Below are 23,193 nucleotides of genomic sequence, written 5' to 3'. Positions count from 1 at the left end.
ATCTTACAGCTGTAATGAAGCAGAATCTGCTTACTTTGAATGCTGTAACTTCTGTGTAGAGACTAGATGTCTGCATCTCTGTGTGACCAGACAGCCAATTCACATTTTAACAAAGACAAGTTGGCTTGTTTTGCACCCACACCTACATTTAACATACAAATTAGCATCACACACACACACACACACACACACACAGACACCTGGTGTAGATCACATTCCAGCAAGGAGGTGTGAGCTCCGGCTCACCAAATGACCAATAGGATTACAATGCATGAATTGTTGTACCTTTGTTTAGGGCGGAGCAGCCCAAGAAAATAAAATGTATTGTAAGACCTTAATTCGAGGTCAGTGGATGGAACTCCTGCGGGAGCTCTGTCTCTCTGATCCCAGCACTGTAAGGCCTACCTGTGATCAGACATTCAGTAAACTTTCTGCTGATTTTAAAGAGTCCTCTCCTGTCGTCACTTCTCGTGCTTCCAACAAAAGAATTGGTTTAATTTCTAACAAAAAGCGTAGAATCTAACACAGTGTCACCCAGTGCAGCGATGTCTTTCACCAATGTATTTTTAAAAAAATCATTTTTGGACAACTATGGCACAGATGAATAAGATAATCCAGGTCAGAGACTGACAGATATTAACCATGAGTAGAGGCAATTCACTGTTGGTTTTGGTCTCTGTATGGGGGTTGTTGAAAACACTGTTAGGCTAATATAGAAAATGACTGACCTTATCCTTTAAAGTCTTCACACTCATCTTCAACACGTCACTGGAGCTGTGTGAAGACCCCTCCTGCTTCAAATGCTCCACCATCATTCCAGTCCCCAAGAAACCCTCCATCAGTGGACTGAACGACTACAGACCTGTCGCCCTGACATCTGTAGTTATGAAGTCCTTTGAAAGACTGGTGTCAGCCCACCTGAAGGACACTGTAGACCCCCTGCTAGACCCCCTGCAGTGCAACACCTCGACTCCCCAAGGACCTATGCACGGGCCCTCTTTGTTGACTTCGGCTCAGCATTCAACACCATCATCCCGGACATCCTCCACTCCAAACTGACCCAGCTCACTGTGCCTGCCCCCATCTGTCAGTGGATTACTAGCTTTCTGACAGACAGGAAGCAGCAGGTGAGGCTGGGGAAACCCACATCCTGCACCTGGACAATAAGCACAGGGGCCCTCCAGGGATGAGTGCTCCTGGTAATAAACTCCTGTCAACTCTCTAGTCAGCCAGGAGGTTGAGCAGCTGGTCCTGTGGTGTAGCCGCAACAACCTGGAGCTGAACATGCTCAAAACAGTGGAGATGACAGTGGACTTCGAGAAGAGCCCTCGTAAATAATGTATATTTATGCAATACCTGTAAATATACATTATACAGATCCGTACAGGTCTCTATTTTTAAGTACTATTTTTATTCCTATTTATCTCGTTTCACAATGAGCATTCCTTTGTCTGTCTGCATCATTTACTGCCTGTTTATACTGCTTATTTTGCATTGTTTGCAGTGTTTGTTGCTTGTTAATACTGCTTGTTATGTTATATTACACAGCCTTATGTTGGTTTACTGTTTACTTGCCCCTTGCATGGGGATATGTACATGCACATTGAGAGCCGATGTACCAGAGTCAAATTCCTTGTGTGTCCGACACACCTGGCCAATAAAGCTGATTCTGATTCTGATAAGTACATAAAATACAACCAGCAAAATAGAAAACACAATCAAATACAAAGCAATATAAAGCTGACAGCAACTTTTCTCATATTGCAGAACAACCCCATTATGTGAGCCAGTCGCCGCTGGCTGTACAGTATGGATACCCAACATACTGTTAGAAGGAATACTATCACTACTCACCACATTTGAAAAGCAAGCTGAGCAGCACCTTCCACCCACTGCAGTGTCACCGTGGGACAGATGTTTACCTGCTACCTGTGAGTGTTTCCTCATTAGAATGAAGTAGGTATGACCTTGTAAGTGCAAGTGTTGACAGATGTCAGCTTTTAGTCTTAATATGTATTTCAAACACACCCTATGACAACGCTTCTTTCACTTTCACTAGTTGAAACCAAATTTAATCTAATTTAATAAATTGCCAGAGTAATTACTTGTGAGTAAGAGTTGATGTGTGTGTCAGCAGCAGCAGCTGATTAATTTAAATCAGCTTAGTAAGAACAACCACAGAAAGTAATAAATGAAGACTCCAGAACAAATCATATTAACATATTAAAATCATTTATTGTGCTCCAGAAGAGTAATTACTATTTAACCAGAAAGAAAGACAAGTGACAAATAATCTACATTACAAATGCCAGACCAACTCACACAGTGCCCCTTGTTTCACATGGCGTTCAAAGCACAAATTCACCATTAGTTTTCAGGCTGCTTGCAAAACCTCTCAGGATGAATCTGAGGTTTTATCATTGTGTCTGCTGCAATTTGAGGTTAGAAAATGGCACATTGTGTTACATTCGTTTGCAGTGTTCATTCCTCCCCTTCCAGTTACAGGCTGACTACTGACAATGGTCAGGGCAGATTTACACTGGAACAAAAGTGTCCCTATAGAACAGGGTTTCTTAAGTGTCTTCAGTCCCAAACTGTGTAGATTCATACTCACCCTGCAAGACTCGCTCATTAAAACATACTGGTGTTGTGTTCAACAGAAATGACTGATGAAATGCTACCTGGATTTGTTTGAATTTCCCCCTTTTGAATAATGAACACATAGTTATAAAGGAGTGTGACAGTGGAATATATATACCGGTATGTATGTATGTATGTATATATATATATATTTTTTTTTTTTACAAGCACACTGTCAGAAAATCCAAATTTAAGTCTGACTCAGGATAAGTCATATCCAATGTTACATAAAATAAACAGTGTTTAAAATCTTAACATAAAGATAGAAATCAGGCACATTCCACAGTTAAATACTGATGGATACATTGTTTCAAGCCTCACTTATTGTTAATGTTGTGTTTATTTTCTAAATGAAAAATGGTCAAAGCAAAAAGAATTCAATGTAAACACACGCAATAAGGGCTGACATACATATATTTGTCAGGCAGGTGTTGTAAATAATAAAACTGTGCCATGAATTCTGTCTTTTCAAAATATGTTTTCACCTAAACACACACTCAGGCATGTTGCATTCGTGCCCTCAAAACATGAATTCACTTATGAGCCAGAGACTGAAAAGGAAATTTAAAAAAGGTATACTTATGTATTTATTGTCCAGTGAACTTAAAATATATATACTTCATATCAGAAAAAAGGTCAAACTCTTACCATAATGTTTAAAATTCCCACAGCATATAAACAGTGTTAATGCTGCGATTAAGTTTTAGCTTCTTTTGATATTTTATTTGCTTGTTTAACTATCCAGTCATGTTTTATAGTTATTTTTTCAGAGTTTAAAGGCGTAATGTTTCCTCTATCAGTGTCCCATGACAGTGTTAATGCTAATCCAAGTTTTTGTGTTGACAAAAATAAAGTTCTGGGAAACGGTGAATGTTAACACTTGCTCATTTCATCCTATAAATCATTTGTCATCTTTCCCAGTTCATTCTTTATTGTACAATTTATGCTTTAACAAGTTGATTTCACTGCTATATAAATGGTGATTTTTAAATAGAATTACTTTCAGTTTGGGAGAGATAACATTTTATGAAGAGCTGTGACGATATTTAATTCTGTCATATCAGCAACCCTACATGGTAAATTGTTGGTTTCATCCCTGATGTATGAGAAACACTCTGGAAATATATCTTACATGCATGATGTAAAAATAAGTGTCCTTTGCTTCTGCTTGGAATAACAGTAACAGAACTGCTTGAACTCATAGGCAAGTTAGGTCATGTGTAGAACAATATCCCTCATTTGCAGTTATTTTCTTGCCTTATTTCACAAAAAACTCAACACATTTTTGAAAACTAATGGGATAAACGGTGTGAGCTAACTCGGTTTCCACATTGGCACTTACTGGACTGTGTAAATGGGTTCAAATTAATTACCCAATAAGGGACATTTATGTCAGTTATAGTTTACTTGTGTTATGCTGTTGTGAGCCCTAGTCTTTTGAATCCTAGCCCTTACTCAAAAGCATATATTGTAATCTAAGTGTGAGCTGAGGTTTTTACAAAGCAAGCAACATCAACACTAAAGGTACCCTGTGGAGTATTTGAACACTTGTGGTGCTGTTGATCAGTATTTTGATGAGAAAGTTCTAGGAGTGTTGATACCTTGTAGCGTAACACTTCAGTACTAACACACATGCATGCAAAAGCATGGCACTAATAGTTTGTCATTGTAATTCACAATAAAAGCTATTACAACACACAAAACAAGAAAAACAAGACAGAAAACTGAAGAAAACAATGCAAGTTTCCCAACATTCACACACCAAAAAGGTTTTGTGAATGTTAATGAGGTAGGGAATGCATTCAACATGTTTGTGGGCCATAAAGTATTTTGTAGACAGCACAACGAATAATAGAAACTTCACAGGGCACCTTCAGTATCCAGTAGAAACATGTTAAGTACAGAATATGTCAACAAGTAGTCAGTTACAGCAGTTTAGACATTAAGTTAGCTGATAGACAAAGATGTAGGCTATCCTATAACTTGTTAACACAAAACTACAGTGTCAGTGATTAAAAACAAACTTCCTCACCAGGCCAAAATCAGCTCATTAACCTAATCTTTTCACTTATTCAGGCTCAGTCATTTGCAGTGAAAACATACATAGCTCACTAATTAGAAAGCTTCTGATCAGAGCGTTAACAATGTGACTTGAAATGTCTAATGACAGGTATCATGCTCAGTTCTGAGGTGGTTAAAGAGTTTCAAATGGACACGTATATGAATTTATGCAGGTGTTTTAATACAGTTCTCAACTAATCACCCATCACTATCACCCACTACTAATTGATAGCAAGTGCTCCAGTCCCATAAGGAAGCCAGGTCCTCAGTGGTCAGTGAGTGCTTCCTCCCAGTCCTTTTTTTTGGGCACTGTGTATTTGAAAGTTTACAGCTTCTCTATCACCAGAGATGAATCAGTCATGCTAATGTCTGCTTTCGCTGGCTCTCTATTTGTGCAGCTAGCTCAAGATTTAATCAAACTCCCAACATTATTTCTCTTTTTGAAGTCTGCATATGTAAGTTTTCAGTGATATACTGTAAGTTACACTGTCATTAGCTTTCCCAGTTTGAAGACTCAGTGCTGTGAAGTTAATCTTATGCCTTTACTTGCAAAAGCTGCAGTTTTTCACTAATGATACTGTTTGAATTTGCTTTGGTATCCGTGCTTATTTCTTGTCAATTGTGAGGCATGTTAAAGCTATTTAAAGCTTTTACTCACTTGATATAACCCTTTATTCCTGAATCGTTGTAGGACCTTGAGCGACTCAGCCAGACTGCTTGTTCTGTAGGAAGAACTACTGTAGGATGATTCTGCTTGTATGTAGTCACCACACATGCCAGATCTTATCCTATGCCACCATACATCAAGTTCTATGCAGTTTCTAGTGATTTCCATTTTTAATTTCAACTATGTCAGATGCTGACCAGAACTTCTCACTTCCCTCATGCTGCAGTAGGCTGCATTTACAGTATCTGTTAAAATCATACAATTGAACGCATGGCAAGTTGCCAATTAGCATTCATCATTAACGGTCAGCTACTTATCATGGCCCTGCAATTGCTTGACTATTTACACATCAGTGCAATTACATGTTTAATTCAATGGCTGGGCCTTGTTTTGCCCCAGTGTCACTTCTCTGGAGAGCAGTGCATGAATTTGGTGGGTGCTCACTAACATACTAGGCTATCCCAATCCTGGTGATATTTTCATTGGTAGAGGTACTTACTGTTTACCGGCAGCATGTTACTGATTTAGTCATGTAGAGTCAATTGCATTTTCACTATAGTACAGTTGTGTATTACAGCATACTTACACTGTGTAGGCTGACATGCCAAGAAGCTGTATTTAATTTCTTTATCAATACTACTCTTTCAAAAGTGTAAAGGTTTATGGGTACTCTGTAGTACATATGATAAAAATGCAGTTATGTGGGGATGAAAAGCAGATAGGTTGTGGCCCTGCAACACAGTAAGGTAATGGTGGAATCAGTTCTTGTCATTTCAGATGACCAGTGTTTCAGATTAGGTGACCATGAATTTCTTTTGTGACTTGGATGAGAGATATGGTAAAACTACACATCCGACCTCAACCCAATACTAGCTTTCACAGCTTACAGTACATGACATACATGAGCCAACAATGAACATTTACATATTTAAAAGCGGGTTTACAGTATGAAGGAAGTGGACCTGCTTTGAGGTCTGCCTTTTTCCTCAGGAGTAGGTAGAACAATGCTGAGTGTGTGAGTACACAACAATACACATATGTGTGCAGAGGGTGATATCTCACCAACAGATTTCATTCATTTGGTATAGTGGTTGCTGAAAGTGTTAGTCAAATGAATACAGTTTTCAAATTAATTCCTTTGTCTTTTACTTTGACATGTGTCAGGCTAATCATAAGATGATTTATTTGTGTGTTTTGTTTGAAATAATCATTAGTGAATGTGTAAGAATAAAATGTGAAATGACTGTATTAAAAGAATGGGGAAAAGTGATTTACATCTCACAGGGTGAAAAATGCAAGAATCACAGAAAAGAGGAAGTAGACACATCCCTGAAAAGGAGGAACTGCAAAAGTTCGTGTGTGCATGCCACACAGAGAAGAGACACACAGCATAATGAGGAAGCAGCAAAAATGATGGTGTCAAGCCTAAAAGTAAAGATTTGACTGATAATTGTTTGATCAATGTCCAATCAATGATAATCAATGTTTAGTCGATTAATGTATTCAAAATATAAAGATTTATATTTTGATTTTAAGGCATTGATAGTTTTATGTAAAATCAGTGTGTAATTCTGATTCTGGGAAAAGCAATGATGGAATTTTGATATTTCAGTCAGATGTGAGTTTCTTGTATTTTTGTTATGTATTGAGATGGTTTAGTTTTCTAGAAAAGAGGAAATAGAATCCAAGGCTGGATCTTGGTGGGGCAGAGGCTGGTTACAGGCAGTGGGCTTGAGCTGACAGGAAAAAATATGCAATACTTCAGAACAATATGATTCTGCACACCAAATAAGGTATTAACTGCCAACTGTGGCATCTGGTTGGATGAGAGGACAAAGAATACTGACCAGAACCCTATGAAAACCCAGGCAAAAAGAGGAACGGGGAGTCCTTTCGCAGCTGGAGGCTCTGTCCGGTTGGCCATCTGGCTTTCAGGAGACCGAGGAATGCGGGAGGCAGTCCGTGAAGAGGAGCCCCTCTGGAGGTGCTCCCCCGCAGGCCCGGTCTGTGTGGAGGAAGAATTGCAATGTCTCACACAGTTAATATCTCACATTGGACACAGGCGTTCGGCCTGTCAGAGGAAGGAAATGCATGCCGACGAGGGATGATGAAACTGTGGCAGAGCCTCACAGCTCAGCAGGGAAACTGAATTCCTGCTTCAAGGATGATTGATGAAGAAATGAAGAATTTTAACAAAAAGCCACAATCCACCCGGCCTGGTGGGGAAAGGATGGCTTGAAAAGACAGTTGTAGACATTTTCATGTCTTTATGAAGATTTGGACTAAAAGGAGACTGTTTATAGACATTTTCATGTCTTTTATGCTTTCCTGAGTCACAAAAGATTTGACCAAGAAAAACATTGTTTATCTGAATTTGTCCTATTTCTCTCTTTGAGAATTTTGAAGATTGAACCGGATGAGCTTTTCCTTGTGAAGACTTGAATCATTTCAAAAAGAGGAACAAACGATTGCCCAATCTGCCACCGCCCTACCCAGAGCCAGCTGAGAGCCAGATTGTGTGAGAAAAATCTTTGTTGTTCAGATCAAGAGCTTAGCTCAACCATAATAATTTTAATCAGTATGATCATTTTAGATTTATGCTTAGAAATAGTAGTTGTTGATTTATTTACATTGTAAGCAAATCAAGACAATTGATGATTTTAAGGTTTATACTTTATTGCTTGTTGCTTTGCTGTAGCTCTGTTAAGCTTCTATATAAAATTCCTGAAAAGGTTTAATACTCTGGTTATTGAGTCAATTTTTGGATGATGCTTATTCTTATGATTTTAGTGGGTTTACACTTTTAAGTGGTAATTGTTAAAGTTGTACATATTGCACAATTCACAGTGAGTGTTCGATTACACAATTTACCGTGTTAATAGTAGTATGCTAACCCTCTCAGCAGTGCCTCTCTGATTGGGCGTGTTGCTCGGGTGTTATGTTGTGGAAAAATTGCCACCACAGTTATGCCATACAAACTGGCTGGCTGCATGCCATACAAACCGGCCGGCTGTCTGAGGTTGCATAACAGTTCACAGGGTTCACAGAAGGCCAAGACTGAACTGCTGAAATGATTTTTAGACAGATACATCAGAAAACGGTTTATCTAAAATATCCAGCTGTTTACTTGTTACATAACATACACTATTTTTTAAATATCCCATCCTTAATAACATCTTATGCCAACTAAATACTGTGCAAAACAAATATGGTCTTAAGTGTCCAGTGACACAGCTTTCATTGGTTATTTCAGACTAAATTTAACACTTCCTCAGAGCCAGAGTGTACTGGTTTATAAAAGTTTCTCAGTACAGTAACATCTGAGGGTTTAAGGAGGTAGCTGCCACAATAACTGCAGGTTGTTATTATTTGGGAGGTTTGGGGTCTTATCCCGAATTAATAACATGAAAGAGGGAGGTCTGCAGGGAACTCTGTTCACAGGTTCATGGTAGTCAATTACTGAGTGAATATCTCCGTCATGCAACCTCAAGCAGTGTTTGGAGCTTTAATGTTTCCAATATGCCACCTTAGTGTGAGAGGGGTTAGTATCGTGGCCTTCATACACATGTTAACGGCTGTGTGGGATTACTTGTCTATAGGTTAATATCTTTGAGCACATCATAAAGTTTTTAAAAATAGGTGAAAAAAAAGAAACATGAAAGTCTTTCGGTTGAGGCTTGAAAAGGTGTCCAAGATGTTGGGCTCCATTTTCCTGCAAGAGGGCACATTGTTAAATTTCTGTCTAAACTCCAGGCACAAGGTAAACATGGGCATGTTCAATGGTGTTTTGCAATTTTGGTGACCACAGATGCAGCGCACTTTGATGCACAGCCAGGATTTACGAAGCACATTTAGTAGGGTGAGTGGAGTACGTTATTACATGGAGGGACACATCGTGAGCAGGTGAAGTTGGGGCTGGCTTCAGTTATGTCCAATCAAACCAGTTCCTCTCATCTCCTTTAACGAGCAGAGCAGAAACCTGACTGAATGATGTATGATATATGAGCTGTGACTTATGAGTTTCTTTCCCTGTACCGTCTTCTCCTGTTCTCCATTCCTAAATTGGCATTGACAAAACTGTTTATGTAGAAGTACTGCACATAAATATTCACTCAGCAGTCTGCTAATATCACTGACCAGCGTTTGTGCATGGAAGAAAGAAGTCTGTGGTCCTATCGGTTCTGTACCGGAAACAAATTCTTTGTGTGTAACATACTTGGCCAATAAAGGTGATTATCCTTATTATCCTTATAACCAGCAGCAATTATATAGTGTAATTTACTCACCGCTGCATCCAGTGTGTGAGATACTCATGTAACCTTATAAATGATTCACAGTTTTTAAAATAATACAATAAAATCATATTGTGATCACTGCGTTTGTGCTGAAACTGACTGTGGTCTACCAGAGCTTACAGCCAGTGGATGTGTCATCCACTTCATCTCCACCTACAACTGCTTTCAAAGCTGATCAAACCTCCATAAAATGCCAAAACAGACACAACGTACATCCCCACAGTGGTAATGAAGGTGTGTCTGTGTGAAACTTGTTCGTTTGAATCAAATGTAACTTACTGACAGCAGCACAGTGACGTCAGACTGACTTTACCTGCTGCACAACAGGATTAATGGAGACATCTGCAGGGTGTCTCTTATTTTTCTTGGCCCATGAGCTGCTTTCATGTCTTATTATGTGTAATTTTTTAATGTGAATTTGGATTCCCATATGCTGGCTGCAGCCCGCCTCTGGCTGCAGATCGCTGCTGACTGCAGATCTCCACTGACTGCATCCTGTAAGGACAGATGGTGCGTCCTGACGTGCACTAACACTGTTTGACCATATTCATATCTATGGCCGAGGACTAGTTTATTTATTTTATTTAAAAACAATCTTCATGATACACATTAAATTATTGAGAGTGAACTCCAGCAGATCAGTTGTGGATTTAAGGGTTAATTTTAAGTTGGTGTGCATACCTGATCTCATGCTTTGCAGTCTATGCAAATACCGTACACCTGCAACAGTGATAAAAGGTGGCCTGAGCAGGTGTTATTGTCATCACTATTTTGGGTTAAAGCGAGAACCAAAATTGCACTGTGCTGCCTAATTAGTGTACACAGGACCTCAACTGTGCCTCTCCTCCCACCTCAGTGTAAGAGCACTGATTCATGGCAGGAAAATACCAAACACACCAGTGCACAAAAAAGACTAGACATGCAACCATGGAAAATACTGCTGGTCAGGAAAATTGCACCTGTTATGTTAGTCTTCACATCTGATTCTGGGTTGGGCCTTCTGGGGCTCATATTGTGTAGTCTACTCCCAGCATCGCTGACAGTTGGAAACTTATTATATTGCCTTGCATTGAAGGGATTTTTGCTTTTATCAATACTCCCAGCCACCCAGCCAACAAAAGTGTTTCATTTTCTTCCAAGGCTCCCCTCCATATCTTGTGAAATATATTTCAGCCATTGACCTGGGTTACAAAAACAAGGTCATGGTGCTTTTTATATGGGTCTCATAAATCTTGAGTCCAAGTGCAGGCAATCAGGGTGTTAGCCTATATACAATATCTTGAGTAGATACCACAACACTCGAAAAGCCCAGGCCTAATTTCCTAGCACACGGCTGTGTTAGGGTGTTTGCACACACATTTTCATTTGCATATGCTTGTATGCATGCTGCCTAGCAAAAATGGGCAAGTTGAGTGTAGAGCTAGAAGGCTAGCAGCTAGTCAGTACAAAGTCAACTAACCTATAGGATGCACTGGCTCAAGATTCTGAAATTCACACATTTTTAATGTTGCTGAGAACAACACAGAGAACAAGAGAGGGTTTTTTCACCTTGGCCCATGAGAATGATTTGTGATAATAAATAGCCTTACAGTCCTTATTTTGTTAAAACCTCAGATCAAGCCCTGGTGATTTATTTCATCCAGAGAAACAATCTGGAACAAAGAGATGCAATTAGTTTATTTAATTTAAATCTTATCCCAAAAAGCAACACTCCCTATAACAGACCAGATTGTATCCCTCCAGCCAGCTTGCCTGCTGCAGTGTTATATGTGGTAAGAGCAGTCCACACTCATTATTTTGAATGACTGCACAGTGCCTGTGAACAAGCCAAAAGGGGAAGGATGTATTCTCACAACACAGGCCTCCACACATATACACGTTAGTGAAGGGAAACCAGGGGGAGAAGCGTTTTAGCTTACCAAGTAGTATATCTGTGCCAGTGTACAGATTTCTATATCTGAACACAATAGGGTTGTCATCCAGGATATTCCTCTTCTTTGTCTGTTATAAAGATCACCACTTTACCCCTGCAATGACTTAAGTAACTGGATCCGATTGCAGACTGCTTTCCTGTATGACTCACTCCTACTCCAATGGCTAACATTGTTAGCTGTCGCGGCGTCACTGACCTAAAGATGCTAGCGATGGCAGAAAACCTTGCAGGGAACAGTAAACTGAAGGTGCTGAGGATGTGAGGGGAAACCATTTTGCTAAACAGCCCAACCTGTCAGCTCAGTATAAATGATGAAACAACAGAGAACAACAGAGAATCTCTAGTAGAAAAAAATGAGGCCCCCCAAAAAAGTAATAGCTCTTTAAAATGAGGTAAAGAGCCTGACTGTGTCTCTCAGCTGCTATGGAGGCCTTTCTTTTTCTTTCCTTTTTAACATAATGCACTTCCAAAAATGATCAATCTTGACTGATAATGAAAAATTGCCACATGGAAACTAACCTATCCTGACCCAAGCTTTTCATCTAATTCACCCGATGTGCAGAATTCCACCTAGGCTGATCTGTCTGTGCTTGGCCTGACTTAAATTCGTCACATATGGTGCCCTGATTAAACAGCTCTACAGAACCTGGCTGGTTAAAGGAAGTGGAGCATTTTCCACCAGTTTCTCTCCATTTTTTCACACCAGTGGGCAGCCACTGTGTCACTCAATCCACCTCCCAGTTAAAGAAAAGAAAAACTGGCAATGGAATAAACAGTGCAGGTGATTAGTTCTATAAGTTAAAGTGGTCCAATAAGTAGAATAGCAAAGAACACTGATCTCAACTGAAGGTACAATGAGTTTGAATGATACAGTGTAATGTGATTTAACCACTATCAAAAAGTAGTACCAACACAGAATACAAAACTAGTCCTTGTATGCCCAGCTTCACTCAAGCTATTTTATGTTATGCAAGGAAGTTTTACTATATCCCCAGCCCCTCTCCTTATTGTCCCCGACTCGAGCCAATAATATCCACAACCTGGAACTGCATTTCTCATGGTCCGGCGAGGGTGTGTGTTTTCCCAAATTCCGATCAGGAAATCCATCTGAAATTGCTCCAATGCAAGGAAGAGGGTAAAAATTATTCTTATAATGACATAATCAGCAGAGCAGCCATCAAGCAGATAAATTGTCATGCGCATCGTGCTAAAATATCCAATTATCCTTTGTCCCCAGCTCTGTGTTGAAATTGGAACTGCCAAAAAGCCAGTAGGTGGGTCCTCCACTTCCACTGGTTCAATCCTGCTGGCAGGTTTGGAGTATAGACAACCCCCAAAGAGAAGAGGGCTTAAACAGCCTTGGTGCTTAGTTTACAGATCTAGGTATGTAAAGAGTTTCTATACAATAAAATAGTTCCCAATCCTCAAAAATAAACTGATGAAAAGTATACGTGTCATTTTCCCCCCTCAAAATGGTTCTTTTGTGCATACAGGGTTTCTTTGTCCTTCACATTTTCACATCCTTCCTTTGCTATTTTCAGCAGTGGTTTTTGCATTATCTTACATAGCCTCCATATATGAAGTTAACACATGCCTAAATTGGGTTGTGTGGCATCCCCATAAACAGTAATCTGCAGTGTGATGCCAAAAGGGGAACAATATGTTTTCTCTCTTTTACAAAACACTCCCCTCTTCCCACCTCCGAGGTGTCTGATGCTCCTTTCTGCTTCCAGATAATACTGTCAAGCAGTCATTTCTCAAAAGATCCCAAAGGCCATATCTGTTGCTAGAAAGAAAAAGTAGTTTACTGTACTTTGTTTTGCTGCAGTATCAGAAAAAACTCACATATTTTAGCTTTTGAGGCTGTTTTTCTTCATCTCCTTATTTTACTTTTTTCTTCTTGTCTTTTTTCTAAAAAAAAAAACATAATTATGCTCCCTGCCCCCCGGTCCAAACCCCCAGAAATCTCTGCACTATATGATTATATTCCCTCAGGTATTAACAGGGTGTTGTACAATCCTGGTGCAATTCCATGAGTATCTGACAAGCTCCAGGTTGGCATTTCAGCTCCTGACATAACGGTGTTTGTCAGCTTATCAGTCTCAAGTCTCTACTGCAGCAGTGGCGTTAGCTTTTGCTTCAGCCCACAGAGTCCTACCTGCATGGGTGCATCTACAGGGCTATACCCGAGTGGTGGAGTGTGAGTGTGGGTGGGGCAAGGTGTTATTCTGCCCACTGCTGGGGAAGGTGTTGAAAGAGTGGAGCGAGGTGAGCCCCCCCATGGTGCTGGGGATCATGGTTATAGTGTTTGGCGTCATGAGCGGGATGTCGTCCGGTGAGCGCCTCATGGCCAGAGTATAGTCTGGTGGGCAGGCAGTCCTCAGCACCACATCATGTGGGTGCAGGGAGTCACCCACCCCCCTGCAGTCCCGATCCAGGTCTGAGTGCTGCTTCATTTGCAGGGACATGATCTCCTCCTCCTGAGTGTGGGCCAGGTCATTTGCAGCGCTCCGCTGAGGGCTGCAGCGCCTATGGACGTCATGCCGGCGTTTGTCTTTCTTGTAGTAAAGCGCGGCGAAGGCAAGGATGTTGAGGAAGAGCAACGAGGCTCCCACAGCAATGGTTACTGAGAGCTCAGTGGAGTAGTCACGCTGGTCCACCAGGTGTGGCTGGTTGTGGCTGTCCTGGGTCTCAGTGGGGAATGGAGTCGGGTTAGGGCGCCTAGTCACTAGAACCTTGGTTTTTGGGGTGCGGTTAGTAGCCTCTGGGGCAGGGATCTGAAAGCAGGAAAAACAATAATCAGTCATGATTAGCTTGTTTGAGAAAGTTTTTGTGCTACTACAATCTGAGCTTTTTAATCAGATTGATTTCAAGGAAAGCTCTGCACACTGGGTCACTTATCAGGGCAAATGTTTGCACTGACAGAAAAGTGAACTTCACTTTGATGCATGTTTAGACCCTCCTACGCCTTAGAATTGTGTCTTAGTTTGGTTATAAGTAATTTTCAAAGAACAGTTGGTGAAATATCCTTATTGACCTTGAGTGTTGCTGCATGTGTGTTATGAAGAATGAGCAAAATGCAATCAACTTTTTAAAAAAATGTTTTTTTAGGTTTGTTGGGTTTTTTTTGTTTTTTGCTTGGCTGTTTGTGTATGGCCGTGGTTCTTAAAGTGTGGGGCGCACCCTACTAGTGGGGAATAAAGACATTACAGGTGGGGTGCAATGAACGGAGAAAATTAGAAATGGGTCATTAATACAAGTAAATTAAAATAACATGAGTTCGGGGCCCGGGAGAAAAAACTGGAACCATAGTGCAACAATAACGGTTTAACGTCGGCACGTTAACTGCCGTGCAACAATATAAGGAAATGTTCACACAAAGGGCCAATAGTGTATGGATAAATTTATTACATGGGCCACAAAAAGCAGGCCATTCATCGCAAGCAGACAAAGAAACGACAGGCAGTAAGCCTTATCAACCAAAAAGCCAGCTGAAAAGGAAATATGATGAAGGATTCATGGTGGGCATGGTGGGCACAGAGGAGGGACCCATGTGTGTCTTGTGTCTTAAACCGCTGGCAGCAGACAGCATGAGACCCAACAAATTAAGAAGACGTTTAGAAACGACACACCCCAGTCACGTTAATAAGCCACACGACTGGCAGAATACTGTCCAGGAAAATCGCATGGTTAAATCTGCATCAGTGGACAGCAAGCACAAATGGCTTCCTTCAAAATTGCATACAGAATTGCACAGTGCAAAAATCACACACAATTGCTGAGCAGCTCATTCTCCCTGCTTCTGTAGACAGGGTGTCGATTATGCTGGATGAGACAAGTGCTGCAAAATTGAAAACTATCCCCCTGTCAAACGATACAGTTGCATTTATATTTTATCTGTTTTGAACTTGGTGTTATTTGATATTAAAATAAATTTGCAATTTTAAAATTGGCAGATTTCGTTATTTTTTGACAAGTGGGGCTTGAAAATTTGCTTAGTGTCCGCTGAGATTGGTTCCAAGCAGCAACCTCCAAGGCTGAGAAATGAATCCAAAGCAGAAGTGGTAAAACCTGCTGAAAAATATATTAACCCTGATTCTATACATGTATTCAACTCTTCCGGACAGTAGACTAAGAGGTGGGTTTAGAATACTCCTTTGGTATGCGTGATTTATTAGTTTTTTCCAGTAATCACCACATTAAATTTGCCAATACTTTGAGCAGCCCAAAATGTAACTTGATGACAGCTTTTGCTCATGATGTGAATTTCCTCCTCATCATACCGAAACTAATGAGCTGTGACTTATGAGAAGCATTTGTACTTATGTCAGTTCCACGTTAATATGCAAATATCTTGTAATGTCTAACTGCAAAAGCAGTTGAGGCACTTGAAGACAAGATTAGACAAGAGTTGGGTCAACAAGCAATCTGAACATTGCATTTTAATTTTTCTTTTTTAATGTTGCTTGGCTCTTATTTTGAAACTGTTAGTGGCAGAATGAGGTATAGAAGATTGAGTACCGACCTTGGTGGTGGTGGGGATTAGCTGGGTGACCTCATTGAGACTGTGCAGATGGGGAACCAGCTCTAACCACAAGTTAACCTGAGGAGAGGAGAGAAAATACAATAAGTAAGAAGAGCATCAGAAAGTCAACGTTCAAATTCAATAGGTCTGAATACTAACATCTCAGTCTTTACAATTCAGAAGCTTTTGTTAACCAACATGTATCAGATACAAAGGCATCAATTGAACTGACAAATTAAATTAGCTCAGTGGCAGACACATTCAGTGTGGTAACAGATTTACAACATAACTGCACAATTACAAAAACATCAGAAAAAAGAGAAACTGTGGAAAACAAGTAAATAAGGCTCTTCCTGTGACCATAACTACAGATGAAATGTACAGATAGGATGTGAAAAAGTGCTTGATGAAACGAAAAGTTATGACTACTGTGAGATAATACAGTTGTAATACTATTTTTAAAATACAGTCAACCTATGTGCTCAAGAAAACGTTCACATTCAAAGTAGCCAAAGTAGCTTTACTGAGCTGCCAAGATGATAAGAAAGTGTAAGGGCTACATTACAATTGTTTGGAAAGAATATACAACTGTACCCATTCTTTATTAGTCTACTTACATAATTATAATAGAAACAAAGTGACAAGTAACCAGCAGTCAGTTGTGATATGGCTTAGCTGGGCAGCACAGGTTACCATTATAATCGACCCTGATAAAATGCAAACTAGTTTCACTAAAATCCAAAGATACTTTTTCTAAGGTTCCTTTCCAAAACCAGTGTATTCGATTCCAGGATGGCTGTCAGTATTCAGTACTAAGAGTGTTAAAAAGATAATCAACATCAAAACAGCAAGTGCAGTAATATCTGACTGTACCTTGTTGGCACGGTAGTGCTCTTTGACTCGGGGCTTTAGGCCAATGTGTAGATAAAGCTGATCTTTCTGGTTGTAGCGAGTCCATGCCACTTCTTCAAAGCGATTGGGCTTGGTGTGGATGAACTTAGTGTCCTGGGGGACAGGCTGGTTTGGGTCCCTGAAAAGAGTAGAGACAGGGGAGACATGGTTTTAGGACAGAACTTTAAAACCAGCCCATTTGAAAGAATGGAATAATAGAAATGTTGCCTCTAGTGGACAATGCAGTCCTCTCCTGTCCAATCAGTAATAATTGCATCACTTTGTGGTATTTTGCTTCAGGGAGCAGGAAGAAGTAAACTAAGAGCTAAACTAAAGTTGGAGTGGACCTTTTTAGGCATGGCTGTCTGATTATTACATTTTAATTTTGACCTAAGTGTAGCATCTTCTTCAGGCTAATCAGTGTAATTATGAAAATACTGGAATGAAGCAGTAAGATGGAGCCCCCAGGTTTCATCAAGTTTTAATCAACAGTGTCTGAGATATCACACCTGATAAAGTCATAAAAGGTCAAAAAGGGTATTATTGCTTACAAATGATTGGTTTTCTAAAGATTATGACTGAATAAAAAGGTTTAAAGATAGCCTCACACATTTCCCTAAAATGAGGTTTTATTTAAATGCTTCAAAATTGCATGACTGAACCTATTTATACATAATTTATGCATGAAAAGATGCTTCCTGGCCAGGAATATGTTTGAGTAAAGATGTTGTTCAACCATGCTGATAATTTCCAGAAAACATATGCTTCAGTAGTTGCCATAAACCAAACTGAGAAATAGCTGCTATTTTAATCGTGTGTACAATCTGCTTGTGATAAACATTAGAATCAAGCCATAATAACACAAGGCTGACTAAAAATGCAGGTCATAAACCCCTCATGAATGCCCTCCTCCTATTCAGTACATTCAGAGGAGCATTTACCATGGAATCCCATTTTAAATAAACAGAGCCAACCATATGAGCTATGGACACCCAGTAAGCGCCCCATTGTCTGAGAGCAGCATATGGAGCCAGCCAGACCTCATCAGGAACACACTTAACTATTCAAATTGATGGCATAAATCTCCCAGGTACGCAGCATTCTATTTCAATTTGGGGTTATGTATGTAGATCATTAGTGCCTTTCTGTTCCCCACAGGGCTACTGGGCAGTGCACAGAAAAAGCCAATGGCCCCCCATTACACTCTCAAAAAACAATTATGGCCATGGCTATATGCTGGAAGGCAACAGGAGACCGAGGTGGGGAAAAGGTTTTAATTTTGTGATTTTAATTTTGTCCAACTGAGAAGGTTGCTCTTCGGGCTACAACCATTAATTAGAATGTATTTAAAGATATGTAGAGAGTATCTGCATAGAATCCCAATTACACTGTACAGTCCATAAGAGAGAATAGTACATTAGTTCAGTTCACTCCTTGTAGTCATCAGATGTTACAGAGTTACAATGGAATTGTATTAAAGACCTTGTAGCGCCTTATCATCCCAACAGAGCACTTTGCTCTCAGAGCACTTCACTCTCAGAGTGCAGGATTAGAGTACAGGACTCCTAGAGTCCACAGAAGTAGAATAGGAGGCAGGGCCTTTAGCTATCAAGCTCCTCTCCTGTGGAGCCAACTCCCAGTCTCAGTTCAGGAGGCAGACACCCCCTCTACCTTTAAGATTAGACTTCAGACTTTCCTTTTTGATAAAGCTTATAGTGCCTGCAAGTACCCTGGTTTCCCACAGTCACATGGGAACCACGATGAGGAGTCAATAAAAACAGTACCATCAAAGGATAAGACAGGCCCTGAAAATCCAGTTCATTGGGGAGAACAAGAGCCAAGCCTTCAACACATACACCCTGCCAGTCATCAGATACCCTGCCAGCATAGTGAGCTGGACAAAAGAGGACATGGAAGCTGCTGATGTGAAGACCCAGAAACTCTTCACATTGCACGGAGGCTTCCACCCGAAGTCCCAACACTGAGAGACTGTACACCAGGTGAAAAGAGGTTGCACCACCGACAGATAACCAAGGTGGCTGACATTGGGAAATCCTACCAGTGGCTGGAAAAGGCTGGCCTATCGGACAACACTGAGGCACTGATCATAGCAGCACAAGAACAAGAACTAAGTACAAGATCAATCGAAGCAGGGGTCAACCACACCAGAAAGGACCCCAGATGCAGACTGTGTGCTTTAAACTGTGATTCTATTGTGTGTGGATTGTGATGTTAGTTTAAGACTTTGTAGATTTTTGTTTGGACAAATCAGCCAACCCTCTCAATGCTCCTAGAATATGCAACTAAACTGCAAAATGCAGATAAGTTTTGAAGCGTATGTATTTGATTGTTGGATGTTGGATAACATACCACTGTATTATTTTTTTTATCCACCCCTCCCTTATAGCCTACTTCTTAGGTCACCATGTCACCTAACATTTCTATGCAACTCTTTTTTTTTAGGCATTGTGATTGATTGTTGTATTATATTGCAATGCAACATCTTATTGAATGAGTGAAGCCCTGAATTTTTCTATAGGCACAGCAGGTATCTGCTAATGTTTGGAGCGGATAGCAAAGCTACAAAACAGAGCACTGGTATTTTGGATGTTTGAGTTCAAGTCTGCTTCTTGACTGTCTGTGGGTGGCACCAGCCACTGAAAAGTCACATATAACTCATGGCATTTCCAGCCATTCAGCATTGGCTTATGCTGCTAAACTGTATCCTCTCTGTACCCGTTCAAAATACACTCTGTACTAGCTAGCGATGTTAGGTTCTTTTTATCTTTAAGCTGAAATTTCATTTCTTGCCCGAAATATATGCCACAAGAGCAGACCTGGGCATTTTACGGCCCGCGGGCCACATCCAGCCCTTTGGGCGTCCCTGTCCGGCCCGTGTGAGGTCCATCAAATCAGAACATGAATGAAAAAAGTTCACGGGTGAACCTAAAATCCCCAACTTACCGGGTGAGAGACAGGTGATGTTGTCCAGCAAACCCTCAAAATGTCAACTCACGCCAAAAAAGAAAAGTTGATGCCAAATGCTACGTTTTCAACAAGACATCGACTGGAAAGTATTTGTTTACAGAAGTCAAAGGTAAAGCGGTGCGCTTAGTTTGTGGTAGGATTACAATTTGAATCGCCACTACATGACCAATCATGAGGAGAAATACAAGAACATGTCGGATGAAGAGTGCGCAAGAGAGTTGGATGCTTTGCTAGTGAAACTGCATAACCAACAAAGACTTTTTACAAAACTTTCCACACCCAGAGATGCAGCTTTCAATACAAGTTATGTCATATCCCACAAAATAGCCAGAAAAAATAAGCCATTTTCTGACGGAGAGTTTATTAAAGAGTGTTTGTTGGACTCTGCAGCACTAATATGCCCAGAGAAAAAGGACGCATATGAGAAGGTCCCCTCTCCTGACACACTGTAACGAGAAGGGTTGAGAACATCGCAGGAAATCTTTGGATCTACCTACTGTTAGAAATTAATAAATCAGTCAGATAATTATTAGACTTTAATGTGTTAGACTTTAATGTGTTATTAATGCAGTTTAGTAAGATTCAAAGTCTGCTCTAGTCTGTTCTGTTTCAAGGTTAGTAAGCCATGACACCAATTGTTTTCTTGTATTAATCTTGTGTTAGATTTATGTCTGAACGATTGTTTTAATTACACCACGTATCAACAACACACACACACATGGAATTCTACATTTTGTTATATCCAGCTGCTCCACGCATGCGGAGCATAAGATATGAGAAGGAGACAATGCACCGTCTCCAACTCGTGATGTTTTTATATCTTTTTGTGTAAGGGGTTAGCCCAAAACCTTATAAATGTATTAGACTCTGTGTTTCCAGCGTCTCTCTCTTCTCCAGCAGCTTGTCTGAGGGAGGGAGCCACCCGGGTTTGTGCTTCTGTAACTTTTATTTGTGGTCTTTAAAAAAAAAAAACAGCACTAAAATGAAGCAAGTTGGACTCCGTCTTCATTCAGATCTGTTCAGTTAAAGAACTGGGGTATAACACTCCATATATGAACAGACATTCTCAGTGATGAAGTTCAACAAATCCAGATTTCAATGCACTTGTTCAAGCCCAAGCCAGTCTGGATTTCTCTCACTGAACAAGTAAAATGAACTGAAAATGCATATCTTTACCATACTGCAAAACACCTTTTCAGTGTTATGTGAAGTTGAAAATAAAATGGAACTGTGATATACTGTTTGTTTTTGTTTTTACTGTTTATTACTTCTATATGAGTATTTTCCTGATTGACCTACACCACAATTTCATATATTTATATAACTATTTATAGAATATGCTTATTCTTATGATTACCAGTAGCAGCTAATCAACACATATAATTTACTGCTTTTTACAATGGAAGATAATGAATATTGAGCAGAATTAAGTTCAAGTTATCTTTGGTTTGGCCCTCCAGCACAGTTCAGGTTTCTCATGTGGCCCCTTGTAAAAATTAATTGCCCACCCCTGCACAAGAGAGAGTGGAGCTGTGGTCAAGCAAGCTATATAGTAAACAAAGAGAGGGAGCTGTATTAGCAAGAAGCAGTAAACATGGTGCTACAGAGTTGTGCTGTAGCACTGTCATCATTGTGACAGTGCCCTTATGGCAGCCTAACCACTTTAATTCATACATGTAGCCGGATAGAATGTCTGACCAGGTAAAATTTGTTCAGATGTGATGCATAAAATAGCCAGCAAATTCCTGGCTAGGAGTGCCTGCCTGAAAGTTAATTTAGAGATGCAGAGCAGAGACAAAAGCAGCACAGCAGCTGCCAGAGATTCATATTTAAATGAAGTGATCGTTGCAATACACACCTCCCTCCCCTCCCGCTGCTCCTATACCTCGATGTAGAATTGTTCCTTTTTTAAAATCCACCTCACGGTAATCATCTGCCATTTACTGTTTAATGAAAATTATTTTTAAATAAGATAAATAAAGTAGTCCTCAGTATGTGGCTGTAGATATGAATATGGTCAAACTGTGTTGGCGAGCATCAGGATGCACCATCTGTCCTTACAGGATGTAGCCAGAGGTGATCTGCAGTCGCTGTTTGAAAATCCAAATCCACATTAAAAAATTACACATAATGACACATGAAAGCAGCTCATGAGCCAAAATAATTAACAAACACCCTGCAGACATTTCCATTAATCCTGTTATGCAGCAGGTAAAATCAGTCTGACCTATTGTGCACTGCTCTACTGCATTTTTTATTTCCACTTAATCCAGTCTTTCCATTAATTTGTCATCCGTCTGTACCTACAGCATGGGTGTGCAGTTTGACTTGCAGCTACTTCAGCTAGTGCTCAGCTGTTGCACTTACTGTTTGCATTTAGATTTTCAGCTAAACATTTGAACTCAGTTAACATACTTTGTTGAGTTAGGATGGTACTGTTTCAGTGCATGGGGACCATATAGAAAATTAGTTGCAATGGCCCTTAGGAGTCACATATGTAGTGTAATCATACCCTGTTTTGGCAAAGTTTGTCCAGTAGGTCATGACTACTGCACTGAGCATCACATCATTCTTGGAGAAGTTGCAGGGAAACAGCTCTGTTGGTCCAGTCATCGGTAAGCCAAACACATACGGGATCTCATCTCCATGTGCTGCATCTGCCCACGGTGGAACCTAATGAGCAGCAGATAAATCAAATCAGATGAAAATTATTACATTTATGTGACAGGGCATTTAAAGGCATCATTTTTGCTGCTGACACACACAGACAGATCAAAGAAGCCAGGAAAGCACAATATTTTGAGAGAAAGGGGGAAATTAGGTATGTTCTTAATATTTTTTGTTGCCTACCATATCTGACCCATTATTCACACAGACAAGATGAGAAATAAAGGATAAAGGAATGGTGCTAAATTTTAAAATAAAATGTTGAAATAAATGTCATAAGATGTAGCCAGTTGAATAAATAATATTCCAAAAGAAAATTAACTTTCTTCAGCGCTGGTCTATGTAGTTGTGAATAAGCAAAAGCCAAAGTATGTAGAAGCCATACAAGCAAAACTAAGAGTAGCAGTAGTAGTAAGTAGTAGATCTCATCCTAAACCTAACCAAGTGGTTTTCTGTGTTTATTATTGTAAACATGATAACAAAGCCCTGTGGCATGAGATCAATCTACTGGGCTATAAGTATGGTC

At 40.1% G+C, this 23,193-nt stretch overlaps 1 protein-coding gene across 8 annotated transcripts in view; it reads right to left on the bottom strand.

The window, feature by feature from the left end:
* Positions 1-8,860: 8,860 nt before the first annotated feature.
* The window catches only part of nlgn1 (neuroligin 1), a 586,564-nt gene continuing 572,231 nt past the window's right edge, over positions 8,861-23,193 (bottom strand). For all 8 annotated transcript variants that reach the window (XM_020620000.1, XM_020620001.1, XM_020620003.1 and 5 more), the window contains 4 exons: positions 22,513-22,673; positions 16,995-17,151; positions 16,122-16,199; positions 8,861-14,373 (listed from right to left, as the gene is read on the bottom strand). In XM_020620000.1, coding sequence (XP_020475656.1) covers positions 13,777-14,373; positions 16,122-16,199; positions 16,995-17,151; positions 22,513-22,673 — 993 coding nt within the window. In that variant the 3' untranslated portion in view covers positions 8,861-13,776. The remainder of the gene's footprint in view (positions 14,374-16,121; positions 16,200-16,994; positions 17,152-22,512; positions 22,674-23,193) is intronic.

This window comes from Monopterus albus, unplaced genomic scaffold (genome assembly GCF_001952655.1).
Source record: "Monopterus albus unplaced genomic scaffold, M_albus_1.0 scaffold230.1, whole genome shotgun sequence".
In the NCBI taxonomy this organism is placed as follows: Eukaryota; Metazoa; Chordata; class Actinopteri; order Synbranchiformes; family Synbranchidae; genus Monopterus; species Monopterus albus.
This window is presented reverse-complemented; position numbering and strand designations above follow the sequence as displayed.